This window comes from Apium graveolens, chromosome 5, assembly GCF_009905375.1.
Source record: "Apium graveolens cultivar Ventura chromosome 5, ASM990537v1, whole genome shotgun sequence".
NCBI lineage: Eukaryota > Viridiplantae > Streptophyta > Magnoliopsida > Apiales > Apiaceae > Apium > Apium graveolens.
In genome coordinates this window covers 80,984,890-81,006,206 of record NC_133651.1, presented here as the reverse complement: position 1 = coordinate 81,006,206, position 21,317 = coordinate 80,984,890, and the positions used below count along the sequence as shown (strand labels likewise).

At 36.1% G+C, this 21,317-nt stretch overlaps 1 protein-coding gene across 1 annotated transcript; it reads right to left on the bottom strand.

The window, feature by feature from the left end:
- Positions 1–10,913: 10,913 nt before the first annotated feature.
- Positions 10,914–18,673, bottom strand: LOC141660221 (uncharacterized). Its single transcript, XM_074467185.1, has 10 exons — positions 18,416–18,673; positions 18,183–18,293; positions 14,294–14,521; positions 13,318–13,467; positions 12,753–13,233; positions 12,539–12,618; positions 12,155–12,449; positions 12,039–12,060; positions 11,445–11,953; positions 10,914–11,353 (listed from the first exon to the last, which is right to left on the bottom strand). Exons 1-10 carry the CDS (start codon positions 18,671–18,673, stop codon positions 10,914–10,916), a joined length of 2,574 nt encoding a protein of 857 aa, XP_074323286.1.
- Positions 18,674–21,317: the final 2,644 nt, after the last annotated feature.

The following is a 21,317-nucleotide window of genomic DNA, read 5'->3' as shown; positions in this document are numbered from 1 at the left end:
TTATATAAGAGTCCACAAGAACCAGCGCCAACAGAAGGCGGGCGCCTGCAAGCCTTCTGGAAAAATCCAATTTTTGCTTTTGATTTTGTTGAATTCTTCGCCCAACTCCCCGAGACTAATTCCAAGTACTTCCTAAAGCTTATTTTGTTGAAATTCTCCTATCTAAACAAGTTATACCCTGAAATGCAAAAACACTCGAAAACGCGTTAAATACACAAAATACTCGGGTTAAAGACATTCAAGCCGTTATAAGACGCTCTAAGTGGTATAAAATACCACTTATCATATATAGACTATGGTTTTATTTTGTTGATTTTGAATTCTTTTGCATAAAGAAGAGAAGGATTACCAATGTAAATCGTTAATAATCATCTACGATTACCAATGTATATGAGCAACCTCTGAGACTTTGTATAGGAATTGGACCAATAAGATCCATGTGTAATAGCTCGAGAGGTCTTGAGGTAGATACCATGAATTTTACTTTGAGAGAGGCTCTAATTTGTTTACCAATTTCGCAAACTTCACAAGTATGACCTTATGATAATTTAACTTTGGTATCCCTCGTACATGGTCGTTCGTTGATATATTATTTATCAACTTCATGTTGGCATGTCCTAATCTTCGATGCCATAGCCATGTATCATCATTTATAGTGATTAGGCATACACTCACTTGCTTGCTCATGTCACATGTATACATATTCTTATTTGAAGGGAAAGTGAAGACCAACTTTACGGATTTATATAGAATTGAACAATGAGCAGTGTAGAAAATTATATTGTATTCATTGTCGCATAGTTGACTTATGAAGAGAAGATTGTACCGTAATCCGGTGACTGATGTCGGAAATTTTAACTTTATTATTACTGATATCTCCGATGCCGACAATGTTTCCTTTGCTATTATCTCCAAATGTTACATTCCCCATGGTGACCCTTTTAATGTTGTTCAAGAGTGACTTATTTTCGGTCATATGTCTTGAACACCCACTATCAAGGTACCATATGTTTTATTTCACGACAAGACAAACCTACAAAACCGATTAATTAAATTTATAGGTACCCCTTTGTCTTGAGGGTCCTGGGGTTAGTACATCATACATAACATTTGATTTTTCATGAAAGAATCTAGGCATGGTATACTTATCATTAGGCACATAAATATTTCTTGATGCATAATGCCTAGTTCGAGGTTGATAATACCTAGAGCTATCATGAAATCTGGGTGGATCATGATAAACTTCATGTATATTATTAGCATGGTAATTTGCATACATATACCTATTAAGAGGATGTTGTCTTCTAAATGCATTACCATTAACATGATATTTTATGTTTCTATTTTAAAATATGGGAGGTTGATGAGACCTTTGTTGCCTTTGATATTTATATTCCATATTCTTGTAAGGCATTCGTTTATCATCTTTTTTGTATTATTCCTTTCGAATCCATACATGCTTCCCCTTAATTTCACTATTCCTGAATTTGTAATATTGAACGGTATGTCCAATATTATTGTAATATGAACATTTATATGATGGTGATTCGGGTGAAGTCTTTATTGGTGATACAAATCTTCGAGGATTCCTTTTGGGAGAAGAATTCTTATCATATCCCAAACCTTCATAATTATATGAGGTTTTTGTATGCACCATTTGATCCAACATCTTATTTCCTTATATAAATTTTTGAATAACAATTTCAAGATATTCATTATCTTTCATTAAGGCATCAATCTTGTTGTTAAGGAATCTTTCTTGATCCTTAACTTAAGCTATGAGCTTATGATTTTCTTCTTTTAACCTTTGAGCTTCAATCGTAAGCTCATTTGTTTCTAATAGCTCTTTTTCTTTATCAAGATTGTGTTTAGAAGATGTTTGAACATTTTATTCATTTTGAATCTTTAAGTTCAATAGATCGACGTGAATTTTACATATATTATCATTTAATTGAATCTTTTCACGTACCATCTCTTCTTTTTGAAGAATTAGTTATATATTCTCCATTTCAAGATTGAGTATATTTTCTCTAAGTTTATTTACCTCAATCTTGATAAGATGATTTTGATCTTTTAGAGATGTGATCTCATTTTCATCTTGGAGTTTTAAGTCTATCATCCGAGTATACTCTTTATTTTGAGTATGATGCCTTTCTTCTATTTTCATTTTCTCGGACCAAAATAGGTGAAGCCTTCTTTCAACATCTTTATATTTATCTTCATAGTCTACTACAAGTTCAATTAAATCATGCTTATTCATATCTATAAGGGATATGTTGGATTTATCTAATAATGACTTAATTGAGATGTAGTTAGAAGTCACATCTTGATTTGTAGTGGAGACTTCCGTTGAGGTAGTTTCATCTCCGAGAGCTATTAAGCATAGATTAACCACTTCTTCACTACCTTCCAGAGCTTCTTCATCTTCACTCAAATCTCAACCATTTTCAGCCACGAGACTTCGTCCTTTTGAAAGTTTAGGATATTCTCTTTTGTAGTGACAAGGTTGTTTACATTCGAAACACACATCTTGTGTTTTCTCCGGAGGTGCATCTTTCAGTTTTGGAGGATTGTACAAGGGATGATTATTAGAGATATTGGCATTACTATAAGTATTCATATTTTGATTGCCTTTGCCTTTGTTGTAGCTCGTTGACGGAAAATTACTCTTGTAGTTGAAGAATAATTTTGAGAGTAATTTGGCCTTCCGTTAGAGTTAAATACTCTTTATTGATTATTTGATTTAAGGTAGCCTTTCTGTATCTTTGAGCTTTTCTTTGAAGCACACGATAAACTTGTCTCGTAAATAAAGCAATTTCACTTTCATCGAGATCTTAGAGTTCTTCATTCAACTCCTCGTCGTTGTCATTTTTATATATCAATATGGCCTTTAAAATCATGTTTTTCTTTATATCATCCACTTTTGGAGTTACCTTTTCCGGAATATTATCTTCCTCGTAAGCACGAAGATTTTTGAATAGGTTATCAATCTTATACTCATTTAGATTGTGCATCTCTTTTATAGTAGTAACTTTAACTTTCCAACTTGGAGGTAGGGATTTGAGCACTCTTCTATTTTTTTCATTTTTAATATAATTATTTCCAAGTTGAGATAATTCATCGATAATACGAATAAATCTTGTTTCCATATCGATAAAATTTTCTACTTCTTGGAGTTTAAAGTTCTCATATTCTTGGATCAATGTTTTCATCCAAGAATCTTTTATATCACTGGTTCTTTCATATGTTACCACTAATTTATTCCACATTTCTTGTGATGACTTGCAATTATTTACTTCGTTATAATTGTTTTCTGCAAGTGCACTTATGAGAACCATTTCCGCCTAGGAGACTATATTCATTGAAGATTCTTCCTCTAGATTATATTCACTAACCTTCTTTTTTACGATGATGTCATCGACAGTTTTAATAAGAATGCGAACACCATATTCGATAGCCATCCAAAATTTGACTCCTTGAGATCTAGCATAGATGCGAAACCTCATTTTCCATGTTGCAAAGTTAGTGCCATCAAATAGAGGAGGTCGTGAGCTTGACAATGCTTCTCCACAACCAATGGGATTAATATACGCCATTTAGGATCACTTTTTTTTCCTGTAAATCTACAAATCACTTAACAAACAGGTTAAAAAGCACTGCTCTAATACCAATTGTAAGGTCCCGTAAAAGGGCTATATTAATCTAGAAGGGGGTTGAATAGCTTAATTACCAATTTAAAAATTATTCTGGCATTTTGAAATATTTTATCCCTTTTTAAAACATTATCGAGTAGTTATGCATTTTATACGTGCGGAAAATAAAGTGCAAGGAAAGAAAATACCACATGATGATATTATCCTGCTTCGCGAAGGCGCAACCTCTAATAGATTCTCTGATCCATACGTTCAGTCCCCGAGCTCCTCTCCCAGACTTGGGATTTTCCCTTATAATAAACTCGCTCCTTTAATAGGCGAAGAAGCCTTTACACCCTTACAAATATTTGTCTTGGTGCATAACATAAGGGTTACCACCTCAAAATAAATGTAATACCTACAAAACTTATCTTCAAAGTTGATGTAGAACCCTTGTGTGGACTGGGCTTCCTTATCTTTTGTCGGTCTTGGATCTTAGTGATCCGGTCTTGAGTCTTTCCTCTTCTTCACAGTGTAAATACTACTAACTCCCCATTAGTACGTATAGGACTTGGGTCTTAGAACGAGAATCACCTCACGTCACTTCACCTCACTACAAAACTAATAAGACAATCCATAAAATAAAATGTATAGAGAAAAGATGGGTTGAACTAGTATGTTACGATACTAGCCCAAAAGATAATGTAATATTCAAATAGGAATATTAAATATCGACTATATATTCTTGACTTGAGATATAGAATAATATGTCAAATATACTTTCGATTACTCCATCTTTATAGATAATGTATATCGGAGTAATACAAGAAGTGTTTTCTATATATATATTAGCAATATGGCTTATGACTTCTTTAGTATTCTTCTTCATTCGATTATATATTTATAGATCGAAGAATACTTTAGTTACAATCTCGGAATTGTAACTTATCATTTTTAAGCTCGTTCGCTTAAGGATTTTAGTATACTTGTATTTTGACAATTATAGAGCCAAAGAATACTTTTAACTTTGTGTATAATTTATAGGTTCTATATAAGCCAAGATCGAGATAAAAGAAGTGAAAGTAATTGGCTTTGGATTTGTGCTTTTGAAGTTTAGGTGGATGATTACGAAGTTTACTATTTATCAATTTATAATCCCATGGAACACTGAAGATGTTAGTGGGGATTATACGATACTTTTCGTCATGATTCTATATACACGAACTATGCGTTGGTCAAGATCCAATTAAATGAAGTGCAAGTAATTAGCCAACTCGTGTGATTAAATCCACATTTGAAGCTTAGACGAATGATTACAAAGTTTATTATTTATCGATTTATAATCCTATGGAACACTAAAGATGTTAATGGGGATTATACGATACTTTTCGTAATGATACTATATACACGAACTATGCGTTGGCCAAGATCCAAATAAATGAAGTCCAAGTAATTGGCTTTGGATTTGTGCTTTTGAAGTTTAGGTGAATGATTAGGAATATTACTATATATCAATTTATAATCCCACGGAACACTGAAGATGTTAGTGGGGATTATACGATAATTTTCGTAATGATTCTATATACTCGAACTATGCGTTGGCCAATATCCAAATAAATGAAGTGTAAGTAATTGGCCAACTCGTGTGATTAAATCCACCTTTGAAGCTTAGACGGATGATTACGAAGTTTACTATTTATCGATTTATAATCTGACGGAACACTGAAGATGTTATTTGGGATTATATGATACTTTTCGTAATGATATTATATACACGAACTATGCGTTAGCCAAGATCCAAATAAATGAAGTGCAAGTAATTGGCCAACTCATGTGATTGAACCCGTCTTTAATATTTTACAAAATTACGAAGCTTACTATTGATCGATATATAATCCCACGAAACACTAAAGATGTTAGTGAGGATCATACGATACTTTTCGTAATTATTTCTATATTCATGAAATATGTTGGCCAAGATCGAGATAAATAAAGTGCAAGTAATTGGCCAACTCGCGACGTTTGTCAAATATGAAATCTCACTTGTGAGGAGTTATAGAGATTTATGAAATCTCACTCGTGAGGAGTTATAGAGATTTAAGTACTTGTATTTTATAGATCTTCTTCTTTTAAAGATTCGTTTCGAAGATCAAGCTTATTCGAATTCCGAGTTCGAATATTTGATCTTTTTTCCTTGAGAACCTTCTTTATAGGAGATCTAGTATTAGAGCTTGAGATGAAGTAGAGAAATTAATTACAAAGCTCAAATAAAAGAAACTCAAATACGAAGCTAAAAATTACACTTTTGGAAAAAGGTCGGAAAAGTTCTCCAGAAAAATTCGTCGGAGGCTCGGCCGGATTTTAGCACTTTGGTCGAACTTGGGCAGCCCTTCAGGAGTCTGGAGAGTGGCAGTGGATGAGCTCACTTGGTGGGATGAAGCTTGGTTGGGCGAAGCTAAGCTTGTATATAAAAAACCTTTTATATATGTAAGTATATAGAAGAGAGAGAAGGTTTTTGAGAAGAAGTGTATTCATAGAATTTGAAAGAGATGAAGAGAGGAACTTCTTGAAAAAATTCCAGAAACTTTGTGGCTCTTTAGCTTGGAGAAAATGGGTGGGGGTGGGGGTTTCTTTATATGAAAAGTTAGGTGGATTGAATGGTGGAGATTTGAGGAAAATGGATGGTGGATGTTGTATGTCACATGAATTGATGACATGGCAAGTAGGTTGTGTTTCTTTGACATAGCCATATAAGACAAACAACTTTATGAATTCAAAAACTCAACTGATATGCTTGAATAAATATATATTTTCCTTTTCTTTTAATCATTGTTTAATCATTTTAATTAAGTATTAAGCACCATTAAATATGACCACCCTAAAAACTAATAAATAAATATCATAAAATACTATAATTACTTAAATATTATAAAATGATGTCCTGCAAGTTTTGGTCAATTTTGGTCAATGGTAACTAGGTCAAACGTGGTTAACTATGGGACCAACTGCCTCGAAATTTGTGTCTGGACAAAAATTATCGAAATGTTATGAAATTTTTACCATGCATAGAAAATATAATTTGAATGATCCATACCAAATTTAAAGTCATTCTAGTAAGTAGAAGTATGTTATATAAAATATATACTGTTCAATCAGCCCTTTCCTCTAAAAAAAATACCATTGGTCTTGAAATAAAATATATGGATCTTTTGACCAAAGTTTTGAATTGAATAAATACTTAAAATATATTTCCTAACATGTAAAATATATTTGGATGGTAGGAAATATTTTTGAGTATTTTTGAATAATTTTCTTCGAGAAATGCTGATTTTACGAAATGAGAGAAAATTACTTCAAGTATACATGAAATGGGTTATAAAAATGGATATTAATATTTCAATCATGAATATTAATAAAATTTGAATCAAAATTCTTTTTATGAATGTAAAAATATATTTTAGAGCGAAGAGTAAAATATTTTTTATATAGCACGAGTCTTCTAAGGAATATCTCTAATATATTCCTTTTTCGAGCTTGTTGTCTTATTGATGTTGCAATTGAGATCTAAGAAATATCATGTCTTGATATTTCTTCTTTGATCATATTGCCTTAGAGATATATTCCATAACGATATAATTTTGATGTTTCGAAATAGTAGAATATCTCTTTTATATACTTGAAAAAAATTTTGCTAGTTTGACTATTTTGACTTGATTTGGATCAGTTAAATTCATGTCCTAATGGAGAGGATCTACGTGTATTTAAATTTTATGTTTAATTTTACAAATACCAAAATAAATAATATATCGAAGATATCCTTTCAAGTGTGAGCTTCCCCTTGGTGTATGCATGAGTTTAAAAATATTTTTGCACATACAGTTTGTGGGACTTAGCTTGATTCCTCTCTTAGTATAATTCCTGTAAAAACTTTGTTAGATTTATCATATATATGGAAGCACAATGTTTTAGCTAGCAACATATAAGTTTTTGAAAAATTTGGAGGGGTCTAACTTCTCTTCCTCTTTTGTTTGGAAGATATCCAAAAAGTAGTAACAATTTTATCAGGGTAAAACATTATATGTGGGGCATGTAATGATATTCAAGTAATTTAGTTAAACATGCAATTTCAAATTGTTTCTTCCCCTTTTTTTACTACATTTGATGGCTAGAAGTTATATGTTACTTGTGAATTTTTAGTAGCATGAGTTGATGAAAAGTAGTTTGTATCTTAAGAGATATATGGTTCATGCATACTATTCAAATTTTTCTACAATTAACCATGGCAATATGCTTCTTTTAAGTGCACATAGTATTTGAAGAAAATGAATTTCATTTGTAGTTTATATTTAAAAATACAATGTGTTTAACCTTTCTGTTTGGATCCAAAAAATACTATCATATATGAGGTATAGATTTTTGATCTTGTTTAAGCATACTATGACAGTGTATATAACGCCTTTGTGTTTGAAAATCATGGTAAATATTTCTAATTTATGTGTGTTTTATATGGCCTTGTTGCATGCATTTTTTTTCAAGATTGAGCAATTGACACCTGTTTATTTGATTTCTTGTAAGTACATACAAGTTAGTGTAGGTATGTTAAGTACACTTGTAGAATATCGACTTGAGTTATAATATTCAATCCTAACACAATCTAATTTAAGGATCAGCCAATAGTATATGTCAAAGGACCTAATACATTCTATGCCAGTGCTTTTTATCAAAAAAAAAATAGTTTACATGAGTTTGCACTAATACTTTCTAGTGATACACTTTAAATGTATAAATAGAGTTCCAAATACTACCATAATGAAAACAAGGATTCTGTGGTTTATATCTAACTGTTCTATTCCTAAACTCAGATTTGGAAGGAACATCATTTATCTCTTTATTCTTCCTACAAAAATTAGGAAGATGATTAGTGCTACCACAGTTTGAACATGTCTTTCGAGGTCCATTATGAGTAGTTACACAATTTTCATTCTTATTAACGTCTTCCTTGCCATTCCTATTTTTCCTAGGTCTTTTCTTCTTATCTTTCATGTGTAAGTCCTTCAGCTTTTGCTTAAGCTGTTTCTGAGTCACTGAACCAATATTACTGATTTTGTGTGAACCTGTTCACTCTTATCAGTGATTAAGTTTGATTTAGGTGCTGAGGTTGTACCTTCCTCATGGATTGAATTGAGAGTATTAGCACTTGGATTATACTTAATGGTCTTTATTTGAACCTTGTTCATTTTGACCTTGCTATTAGTTTTTATTGGTTCTGTTTTCTCAGTTTCTTTTCCAATTTTCTTATCAGAATTAGATCTAGCATAATATCCTAATCCTGATCCCCAACAGCCATTCTCTAAAATTTCCTGAGTTGTCTTTCCTAAGTTAGTCCAAAGTTTAATAACTTCTCTTTCTGTATCTAACTTCTTCTCTAGATAAGGATGTTTTTCTAACAGTTTTTCTTTAACATAAACATTATTATCTCTTTCTTTTTGAATTTCTAGCATTAAAAGCAACTCAATTTCTAGGTGATCATTCCTTTTCTTTAACTCAGAGTTTTCACTCTTGATTCTATTATTCTCTAAGGTTTGATCCCTATAACTAACATGTAAAGTCTTAAGAAATAATTGTAATTCATAGATATCATTAGTATTAAAAGCAAGAATAGTCTGAGGTACCTTTAATTTAGAATTTTCAGCCTCATCATCAGCATTTTCCATGAGAGCATAATTGACTCCATCATCTGAATCTGATGAATCATCCCAGTTTCTCTTCTTTCAGATCAAGGCTTGTTTCTTCTCAGCTCTGGGTTTTCTGCAGTCAGCTGCAAAATGTCCAAATCCATCACAGTTGAAACATCTCTATTTTGATTTATCTAGTTTTCTAGATCTTGATTCCTTCCAATTAATATTTTTTATGTTGTTCCTCTTATCAGAGTTTGAGGAACTGGAATCTTTTCTGGAAAATCTTCTCCCTTTCTTAAAGTTCTTGTAGACCATCTTCTTGAAGTTTTTAACCAGTTGGGAAGCCATTTGATCCATGTCTTCATTTGTTGTTATGATCACTATCAGTATCTGATTCTTTATCAGTATTTGAGTCATCATCAGAATTTGATGATTCAGTATCTGACTTTGCAATCATGGCTTTTCCTTTAGAGTAGCGTTTCCTACTAACTTTCTCCTTTGGCTTTTTTTCAACCTTGAGTGCAACTGGTCTAGATTTTGATCATTTCCTCTTGCTTCCTTGCCCCATCTCTAGTTCATGAGTTTTTAGAACTTCATAGATCTCGTCTAGAGGTGTGTTATCAAGTTGATAGTTACCCCTTTTTTTTTTGACAAACAAGAAATATTTCAATAATTCTGGAAATCAAGCTTCAAGGCAACATCAAATCGGCTAGGAACAGAATTCCTGTCGAAAACTCGATCTGGATATAAATATGACTCTCTAACTGAAGCATGAGCCGCCATATTAGCCAGACATTTCACAAAATACAACTCAACCGTGTTTAAATCCTTAAAAACTCGATGACAATGCATCACTACATGTCCAAACGGAGACACCATCTGCACTCAACTGCAAATGGCCTGAACAACAACCAAACAATATACTATGCTTCCATCCTTGCATTTGAATATAACTAAGAGCTTCTTTTATATCTAGAGCTTCTGCCAACTCCGGAGGAAACAAGCTATGCACACAAACTGATTTTGCAGAAATCATTTCGCTAGAAGATCCTCGAGCTATCATACCAAAACCTGTAGCATTATACTCATCAAAAGTAACAACATCCACCGATATATTAACTTTAGCCTCCTGTGGTTTAACCCAAGTACAAGCATCATCCCCCTCAACAGTATTGGGAAATCTAGTGCATAATAACTCTCTTTGGGAAAATCTCCATTGTGTATAATATTGCCTAGCATTTTTTATCACTACATAAGCACGAGTATACTTGTTGTTCCAAACTAACTCGTTTCTGGCCTTCCAAATTGCCCAACTGATGGTAAGCTATTTCTGCATATTTGTCTTTATCTTCATTTAACAAAACTCTTTCCCACCATTGGTACAACTTTTCCCCTTCACCCCAACCCATATCACACCTGCTCATATGCCAGCAATACACTTCAAAAGGACACCTGACTATAGTGTGGTAAATCGACTCGTCTACAGAATGACTAACTGGACAAGTACTTTGCACATTCACCCTTTTTCGTTGAAGCATCACCATCGTAGGAAGACAGAATGATAATGATCACCACACAAAGTTCGGAACCTTAGGAGGAGCCTTCAGCTGCCAAATCTTCCTCCAGAAACTGCTATTATCCCTTTGTCTCCAAATTTCTTTATGGTCCTGCAACAATCTTTATGCACTGCGAACTGAATAATGTCCAGAAGCTCCTTGTACCAGTATAGACTATCAGCCTCGTTACTCTCAGCAATTGGGATATTTCTAATACAACACTGATCTCGTGCATTAAAAAGGTCATTGAGAATCTCTTCATCCCAACTTCTACCATCCATAAACATAAGAGACGAAGCCTTATTGTCCAGCACAGTAGGAGAGTTCGACGTAATATAAGGATTCTTCTCATCCAATAACCAAGTCTGGCCAATGATATTAATCTCAGAGCCTGATCCAACTCTCCATCGAACACCTTCCGCCACAACCTTTTTCGCCTCCATAATGCTTCTCCATATGAAACTGGGATTATTACCCAACGAAGCTTCTAAAAAAATGACAATTAGGTAAGTATTTAGCTTTGTACACCTTCGTGGCGAAACTATTAGGATTAGTCATGAACCTCCACCTCTGTTTACCCAACATGGCCAAATTAAAGTCTCTAAAATCACGAAAGCCCATACCACGTGAAGACTTGTATCTTGATAACCTATCCCAACTCATCCAATGAATAACTTTCGAATCACTCCCTTTAGAGTTCCACCAGAATTTTGAAATTATACGCTTTATATCCTTTGTAATCTCGAGAGGTAGAAGAAATACGCTCATAGCGTATGTGGGAAGAGTTTGCGCCACTGACTTAATAAGAACCTCTTTACCACCTTGAGACACTAATATGCCATCCCAATTCAAAATTATGTTCTTGACCTTATCTTTCAAATACCCTAATATTTGCATTTTATTTCTATTCATCATATTAGGGAGCCCCAAATATTTACTATCTTCCCCTGCCTCCTCCATATGTAACACACCTGGCATAAGATCGAAGATATTGCCAAATTGACCTTGGCCCGAGGCATTCTCAAACAACTGAAGCAGCTGAAGTAGTCGATTAGCTTCCTCCTCATAAGCTCGGAAATAGAGGTAGCTATCATCCGCAAAAAAACATATAGGAAATACTAGGAGCTTGTCTACAAATTTTAATCCCTTGAATCCACTTTTGCTGCTCATACCTTCGAATTAGTGGAGAAAGTCCTTCAACACACGTAATAACAGGTAAGGGGATAAATGATCACCTTGCCTGATCCCTCTACTAGGAAAAATTGGCCCTATCTCCTTCCTAGCATACGTATATTATACGTAACTGAACGAACACGTTGCATTATTAAATAAACCCACAAGTCATTGTAGCCCATTTTTAAGAGAACAACTTCCAAATATCCCCATTCAATTCTATCGTATTCCTTACTCATGTCAATCTTCAGCGCCATACTCCCTCCTTTACCCCTACGCTTCCTCTTCAAATAATACATGACCTGATACGAAACCATTACATTATCATAAATGAGTCGACCTTGCATAAAACCACTTTGATTAGGCGAGATAACTGACTCCAAAGTATCTTTCAATCGATTCGCTAACACCTTCGTTATGATTTTGATCAAGAGATTACAAAGATATATAGGGCGTAAATCTGTGATCAAATCCGGATTTTCTTTTTTGGAATCAGTACAATTTTGGTAGAATTTAAACCAACATTCAACTCTCTATCTCTGAAAAACTTCTTCACTAAATCCATTATATCAGAACCCACTGTACGCCAATGTCGTTGGAAAAAAACAGGTGCCATTCGGTCAGGTCCGGGGGACTGGCCGGATGCATATGAAATAACGCCTGTTTAACCTCCGCTGCCTCAATAGGTTTCAGTAACTCCTCATTTTACGCACCTGAAATTGTTCTAGAGATAAAGTCAATAACCTTATGCCAATTTGGTTCCGAGGCAGTGAATAAATTTTCAAAATAACTGAAAACAAACTCATTCAACCCCGACTCCCAGTCACACCATTGGCCATCATCCTTCAGCAACTTATGAATTTGATTATTTCTTCTCCGTTTTGACGGTGAAGCGTGAAAGTACTTACTATTTTTATCCCCAGCCTGCAGCCATAACTGTTTAGCACGTTGGCGCCAAAACACTTCCCTTTGGTTCAAGATAAAAATTAGACTCTTCTTAGCCTCAGCAAATCGCTTCTTCGAATCTGTATCCCTTCCCCCATGGTACCTCCTCATATCTGACTTACATCTCTTAATTCGGCCAAAAAAATCCCCCGTGATATCCTTCCCCCGTGCACCCAGCTTATCAGAACAGGCCTGAATTTTCTGCTGGATATTCAAAGTGACATTCCCATTCCAACCATTTTTAACAATCTGTTCGCACATCGGTTCCATTAGCTAGGCATTCTCAAACCTGAAACGAAACCTATTTTCAACTGGAATATTCATATGAGGAACCAGTAAAATTGGACTGTGATCAGACCCCGCCCCTTCGAGAGTATATAACTTGGCCATAGGAAACTTTGGCAACCTAACGCCATTGGTCAAAGCTCTATCGAGTTGAATTTCCATCCACCCCTCCGTGTCACGACCTCTTTCAAAAGTAAACTGGTGTCACACAATACTCATGTCTATCAAACCAACATAAAAAATAACATCATTAAAACCATCAATTAGACTGTGAGGGTATGCAGCCCCTCAATTCTTATCTTCTTCAGACATGACGTTATTTAGATCACCAATCACGCACTATGGGAGATTTGCATCTCGTGATAAATTCCTCAGTAAGTCCCACATTTTCCACCTTTGAGCTCTATCAGGCTCACCATAAATCCCTGTAAGACGCCAAGATCCCAAACCATCGACACAAACATTAGCATCTATATAGTTTCAAGAAAAATTACGAACCACTGCCTGGCTTCCTTCTTTCGAAAACAAAGTTAAACCCAAACTCCTATCTGAAGGTTCCACTACAAACATACCTTCATATCCGAACTTAGCTTGAAACCATTCCATCTTTTGTTTACGAGCAATCATTTCACAAAGAAAAATAAAAATGAGCTTTTCATAATGGACAACATCGATTAGGAACTGAACACTACCAGAGAGCCCCACCCCTCTGCAGTTCTAGCTTAGGGTACTCATAATGACTAGAGGGGCTGCATAGCAACATCCGCGATTAACAAATTTTTTAGATCATGGTTTAAGTTACTGAGCTCCTCTGTCATCTCATCATTTTCTTGTGCCTGGCTAATTTTAGGTCCATCTATTATGGGCTCCTCCAGCCTTCTTCTTTTTTGATCCACAAAAAATAGTCAATCAGTTTAATTTAAAATAACATTTCCCCTGTATTAATATTATTTAAAACCAAATCAGACTTACTAATTATGTTTTGAACTCCCGAGTCCCCGCCCACACCAAGATTCACGCTCACCCTTTCCTTATCCACAACCATTTTTTGTTGTACTTCAATCCCTGAATTTTTGGGATCACGTGTAACTGTCACATTAATATCGGCCTCTCCTGACGTATTGTTTCCTGTCTTATCCTCCGCCGGAAAATTCATCGAAATACCGCCTCCATGTCTCAACCATTTCGCTCCAATAGTATGGTTTTTTCTACTTAGCTCAACACACATCCATACCCCATAAGGTCTCACTATCTGATCAGTAGGTGTATCAAAGATACACTCACATAATTTCTCCCCATGGCTAATCATGCCATATATAAAACAAAAGATAGGAACCCCCTCAAACTTAAAATTTACCCAACACCAATTTGTTTCACTCTTCTTCAGTTTCATAAGTTGTTTCAGAAGTTTTTCCAACTTAATAGCAACTCTAACTCGAAGATAATCTCACCAAACACCCACAAAATTGTTCTTATCATACTCAATGAACGCACCAATGTAATTTCCTATATCTGTTACATTATCTGGATCCAAAAAACCAGTTATGATATAATATTTTGGTCATATCACTGTAGCAACTGAAATCTTATTTGTGTAAACAAAAGAAAAATAAATCTGATTCTAAGTTGTGAAGCGAAGAAGAAAGATGTGGATAAATGGAACGGTGAAAGAAAGGGAGAAAAAACAACGATATAAAATTCCATCCAATATGTAAGGTTGATAAGTTATCTCATAAAAAATAAAAAAGCAATGTAATGAAGCATCAAGTAATATGGATTCATAAAAAAAATGAATCAGTTCATAGAACAAAAAATAAGAGCTTCGAGCCAATAAAGACGAAGAAAATTGGCTCAATAAAAAATTTCATTTTGAGCTCCGTTGTAGAAATCAGACCTAACCATTAAGTAAGAAGCGATGGTAACGATGGAACCTATGAATCCAAATCTATTGAAAACAGACTCATTGAACAGGATGGCAAAACAAACCCGAGACTAATTCCTTCATTTATTGGGAAAATAAAAGTCATGAGTTAACCCTACAACTAAAATAGTGACGAAAAGAGTCAATATTCGACCGTGAAAACTTTATCTTCTTCTTCTCCGTTGTAGAAATGAATATTCGTCAGAACTTAAAAAAGAATATGATATTTAAAAATATAAATTTAAAAATATAAATATTAAAATGCTTAGTTAGCTAAAAAAGAAAGATATACAGATGAAAAATAGACATTTTGAAAATTTTCTTTTTCGCGAGGAGCTGGATGAGAAGAAACTCTCATGTCCAGTTCTGTAGTAGAGATGGAATTCAGAACCAACCATCAACTATAATCCCAAAAGAACCAGATTCCATAAACAACATAGAGGAAGAATAAAGGGAAAATCTTAGTGGTAATCATATTTCTTTCGGTAAATATGATCTTCGGGCACTTGAACCTGTTTGGATCACGTCTAGACAAATAGAAGCAGGTCGACGAGCAATGAAACGAAATGCATGCCACGGTGGAAATATATGGGTACGTATATTTCCAGACAAACCGGTTACAATAAGACCCGCAGAAACACGTATGGGTTAGGGGAAAGGATCCCCTGAATATTGGGTAGCTGTTGTTAAACCAGGTCGAATGCTTTATGAAATAGGTAGAGTAACAGAAAATATAGCCAGAAGGGAGGTTTCAATAGCATCGTCCAAAATGCCTATACGAACTCAATTCATTATTTCGGGATAAAAAGAATCAAAAGAATAGTTTTGTCATAGATCTCAATTAAGGACTCACTGTCTCTTGAGTCAAAGTGCTCATATTCTTCAGTACGTACTGTCCTCCTGTTCTTCTTGATAGCATTTGTACCTTGACACTTTACCTCAAAAGCATCCCATATCTCTTTTGTTGTCTTACATCCAATAACTCTGTTGGATATAACACTATCAAGACTAATGTGCAAAATGTGTCTGACCTTTGCATCCTTCATAATAGATGAGAGATCTTCAGGAGTATAGTCCTTCCTGTCTTTGTCTATCATCTTCTCTGGTTCTCCTGCAACAGAAACAACTAGCTTCATTGGTTTATGAGGACCATCATAACTCCTGTTTAGATATTCAGGATCTATGGCTTCCAAACACATGGTCATCCTAACTTTCCAGATGGGATATTCATGTATCTTCAGGATTGACACCTTGATTGCGTCATACCTACTCATGTTGCTGCTCATCTGTGATGTGGCTGGGGTTGGCGTTTTGGGATTATGTCGTTCTTCTTCTTTGTTTGCCATTGTAGATTGATTTTCAGATCTTAAACTGTTTATATATTAACAGCAAGCTCTGATACCAATTGTTAGTCCCTTAATTAACTGTAGACGGGGGGTGAATATAATTAATACAATCAATTTGACAAAGCTTCAACAGAATCAATAGTTTTTATATTAACAGATAAAAACTGATTACAAACGTACTCTCTCGAAAGGATGAACAAATATCCTTGAGAGCTGCTAGGTTATGCAAAAGATAAAACAATGTTCTCAATGCTTATAGCATGAACCTAATATGTGCTTTATATAGAGAACAACTGAACAATGTATAAGGAATCCTATTCTGTTAACAAGGAAACCTAATACAATGCTTTTGAGATAAATTCCTTCACCTCCTTGAGTTCATGTTTCCTTTTCCTTATCGAAGATCAACTAATGTGACAAATATTGATTACATCATCCGTTGATATCATTATCCGTTGATATCATCATCCGTTGATATCATCATCAGTTGATATAAGTTCTGATGTGAACTTCTGATAGTTTATGATGATATTATCAATTGCTCCTAACAAGAGTTATCATTGGCCCTAGAAGGAAGGGCGAACCTCCGGTTTAGTAGTGTCGTTTCCAGTCATGCTATTCTACCCCAAGAATCGGAAAGATTTACACCCCAGTAAGGTTAACACCTCCACTTTCTTTTAAACTTTCTTTTTGTACCGATCATACCTTAAGACTATACGCATCATTACATTTGTGGTATTTTCGCCTATTTTATTCTGGAAAATGGCCACAAGGAAGAGTAAGACAGCAATATCGGGAATGGTTCAACCCACAGTCATCCCGCCCAGGGATGGAGAGATGGAAGAGATAGAAGAGGAGCCCCCCATAACTCGCGCTTCGTCTCAGCTCCAGCTAGGAGACTAGAGAATAACTATCGACAAAGCATCTCGTAAATATGTTGAGACTTCTGCAAACCTTTGGGGAAGCATGACCCCGGAACAGATTCAGACAGTTGTGAGCCTGTGGAAAGAAAGGAACCACTGGGAGCCCGAAACCCGCCCAGGGGATCAGGAAGAGCATTCCGGTGAATATTGAGGCTCGATTCTAGACCAAATTGCCAAAAACCTGAAAAGGTCACAAGAGGATGCCCGGGATGAAATTAAAAGGGCCTCGCTCCAGGACCATATTCGAAAGGAAGAAGAAGCCCAGGCGAAAGTTAACATTGAAAATAGTGTCCAAGAAGAGGAGCCAAAGATGTAAAGAAAGACATGCAGGGTTCATGTCTCCTCAGATTTTGAGCTAGAAAAAGAATCTAAACATGAGTAGATGGCCCAGGCTCTCCATGACCTCAAGAGAAAGGTCGAGGAGGCCATGGAAGTTGGAGCAGCAACCACCCCCTTCATCAGAAGACTGGGGTCCACTCCCAGGGAATCTGGCCTTAAACATTTCAACTTTGACTCATTCGATGGGCTCGTGGACCCCAAAGAGCACATAAACTACTTTGAGCATATCTCAAATATCTATGATTACAATGACCTCATAAGATGTCGTTTCTTTGCATCCACACTGAAGGGAGAGGCTCAAAAATGGTTCCGCAGAATCTCTGCCGTACCATCGATTCGTGGAAGGATTTCCGAGAGATATTTTTAAAAAGGTTCCAGGCTAACCGCATGGACGAACTGTAGATGTGCCACTTGGAAACTATCCAGCAAAGGAGCAAAGAGACGCTCCCCGAGTTTATCAAAAGGTTTCAAGAGGCGGTCAACCAACTCTCCAACCTGGAAGAAAAAGAGGCCGTCAATATTTTTTGGAGAAACCACTACCCGGTCTCTTGCGAGGGCTATGTCAAGGACCTAATCCACAGAGAACCCAAAAGCCTTACCTCAGCCTATGCACTAACCTCAAAATTTATCAAAGAAAACGATTTCCTCACGTATATGAGAATGAACAGAAGAATCAGTGACGATAAGGAGTCCCCGGAATGACCCTCGTCGCACAGAAAAGGTAAGAGGTTCAAACAGATAGATAGTCCAACTACTTCCAGTAGTCCCAGGTAACCCCACCCTGGGACAACTATTTTAGACCCTAGAGAAATGAGAGAAGCCAAGGCCCAAGAAGGAGCCCAAGCCAGACCCCCGGAGTTTGGTAACGCCTTCATTTGTGCGTTTGATTTTGAAGAACGTAACGTTTAATTAGGGTTTTCTCTGTATTTTACTGGTTTTTACTGTTTGACTATGAATATATGAGTAAAATGAAATAAGAAAAAAGCTATTTATATTTATGGAATATTGGTTCGTATTGGATCGTTAAATTAGTTACGTAGCCGCTAAGTTACTGCAAAAATGATCCAATTTAATACCCGTATTGGATAATTATCCCAACCGGGATTCTTTTATAAATACTTTATATGACAATAATGAAATAATATCCCGTCTTTCGAGAATACGGGTTTTGTTGATTTATCGAAATGATTATCGTATCAAAAATCTTGTGCCAGGACGCGTATGAGTCAAACCGTACTCCGGATTGAAAAAGTCAAAACACGAAAAATGTCTGGAATTATCAAATTAGGTTAGGTAAGAGTTTTTAGAAGAGTTTCGGGTTGTTAAAACATAAAAATGGTTGAAGTTGGACGATTCCCGGCTTTATAAAATAGTTTTGTAATTATTCAGAATATAACTAATAAATTCATAAATCAATATAAAATTATATAACACTCTAAAAATTACCAGAAAAATACCTTAATTATCTATATTTTATTATGGACATAATAAAATTAACATACCTATACTTTATCACATATAAATATCCACAAATCAACACCAATCATCAGATAATTTACCCAAGAATCACAAAATAATCACATAATAATCATTTATTAATAAAAATAATTACACGCTATGTCCCGGATATTACAGCAAAAAACTGAGCCCGATAACAGGAAGAAGGCAATGACCCTACCCAAGCGACAAAGCTGAAAGAAGCATCGAGAGCACCTCAGTAAAAGGCCGAAGCTGGATGTCAACATGATAGAAGATTCGGGGTACATCGTAACCAACGCGGATGCCCGGATACAGAAATTCATAGAAGTAAAAGAAAAGACCAAGGTTGAACCTCTTGCACAGACTGTAGAGATAGAGTTGGAACCCGGGAACGCCACCCGAAAATTGAAGGTCGGAAAGGGCCTAGAATCAACGTTCCAACAAGAGCTCACAGAGCTGCTAAAAAAGTATGCCGACGTGTTTGTATGGGCACCGGAGGATATGCCCGGATTGACCAATCAGTTATGATGCACAGTTTGAACGTAGATCCGAAAAAGAAATCAATCAAACAGAAGCGAAGAAACTTCGCCCCAGAGCGACAATAAGCCATTGACGAGGAAGTCGAGAAATTACTCAGAGCCCATATCATTTGCGAAATCAAGTCCCCGGACTGGCTCACAAATGTTGTTTTGGTCAAGAAGCCAAGCGGGAAGTGGAAAATATGCGTCGACTATACAAGCCTCAACTCCGCATGCCCAAAAGACTCTTACCCACTCCCCAATATTGACCTGTTGATCGACACAACCTCCTGACACACTATGTTGACATTTATGGATGCATTTTCGGGATTCAATCAAGTACGCATGAATCCGGAGGACATCGCTAAAATAGCCTTCATCACCCACCGGGTGGTCTACACCCTTATCATGATGCCTTTCGGACTCATCAACGCTGGAACCACCTACCAGAAGATGATGAACATTATCTTCAAGGACCAACTGGGATGCATCATGGAGTCTTACATTGACGACATGATCTCTAAGTTGATCTTGGCCCAAGACCACATAAAGGATCTCAGGGAGTGCTTCGACAATCTGCGCAAGTACAAAATGAAGCTCAACCCGGAGAAGTGTGCATTTGGAGTCCCCTCAGGAAAATTCCTTGGTTTCCTGGTCAGCGAGAGAGGGGTCGAGGAAAACCCCGAGAAAATAAATGCTATAATGGAAATAAAGATACCCCGCACTCATAAGAATATTCAAAAATTGGCAGGGTACCTCGCAGCCCTTCGCGGGTTTATCCCAAAGCTTGAAGAAAGATGTATCTCATTTTTTAAACTGCTGAAAGGTGCTCGGAACAAGAAGTTGATAGATTGGACCCCGGAGTGCAATACAGCCTTAGAAAAAGTTAAACAACATTTGATGAACCCCCAGTTCTGTCAAAAGCAAAGCCCGGAGAGCCTCCGTCCTTCTACATTGTCGTCAGCCCGAAAGCCGTCTCTTCCGCCCTTGTTCGGGAAGAAAGAGGAGTCCAGAGCCCCGTCTACTATGTTAGCCAAGTCCTCAAAGATGCCAGAACTCGGTACCCAAACTTGGAAAAATTTGCCTTAGCCCTCATGCACTCGAGCAGGAAACTAAGGCAATATTTCCAAGGCCGAGAAATCAGACTGGTAACGGATTAGGAACCAAAGAAAATCATCCACAAGCCGGATGCGTCCGGGAGACTGGTCAACTGGGCAATCGAGCTAAGACAGTTCAATATAAAATTTGTACCACAAATAGTGATAAAGGCCCAGGCCCTAGCCGAGTTTGTTATGGAATGTACCTTCCCAGAACCACGACAACCCACACCCAGTTAGGCCATCTGTGAAAATGAAACCCCAAGCTCAGACTCCTGGAGGCTCTACGTGGACGGATCGTCAACAGCTGAAAGATCTGGAGCCGGTCTTATTCTGATTAGCCCTGAGAGGTTCACCATCCAGTAGGCAATTACCTTCTCCTTCAAAGCATCAAAAAACCAAGAAAAATATGAAGCCCTGTTGTT

Coding starts and splice junctions, on each gene's coding strand:
- LOC141660221 (XM_074467185.1), bottom strand. CDS start 18,673: ATGAAGGCGTTACCAAACTCCGGGGGTCTGGCTTGGGCTCCTTCTTGG. Junction 12,619..12,752: donor TATCTCTAGAACAATTTCAG/GTGCGTAAAATG, acceptor ATTGGCGTACAG/TGGGTTCTGATATAATGGAT. Junction 11,354..11,444: donor CTTTAATTTGGCCATGTTGG/GTAAACAGAGGT, acceptor TCATTTTTTTAG/AAGCTTCGTTGGGTAATAAT.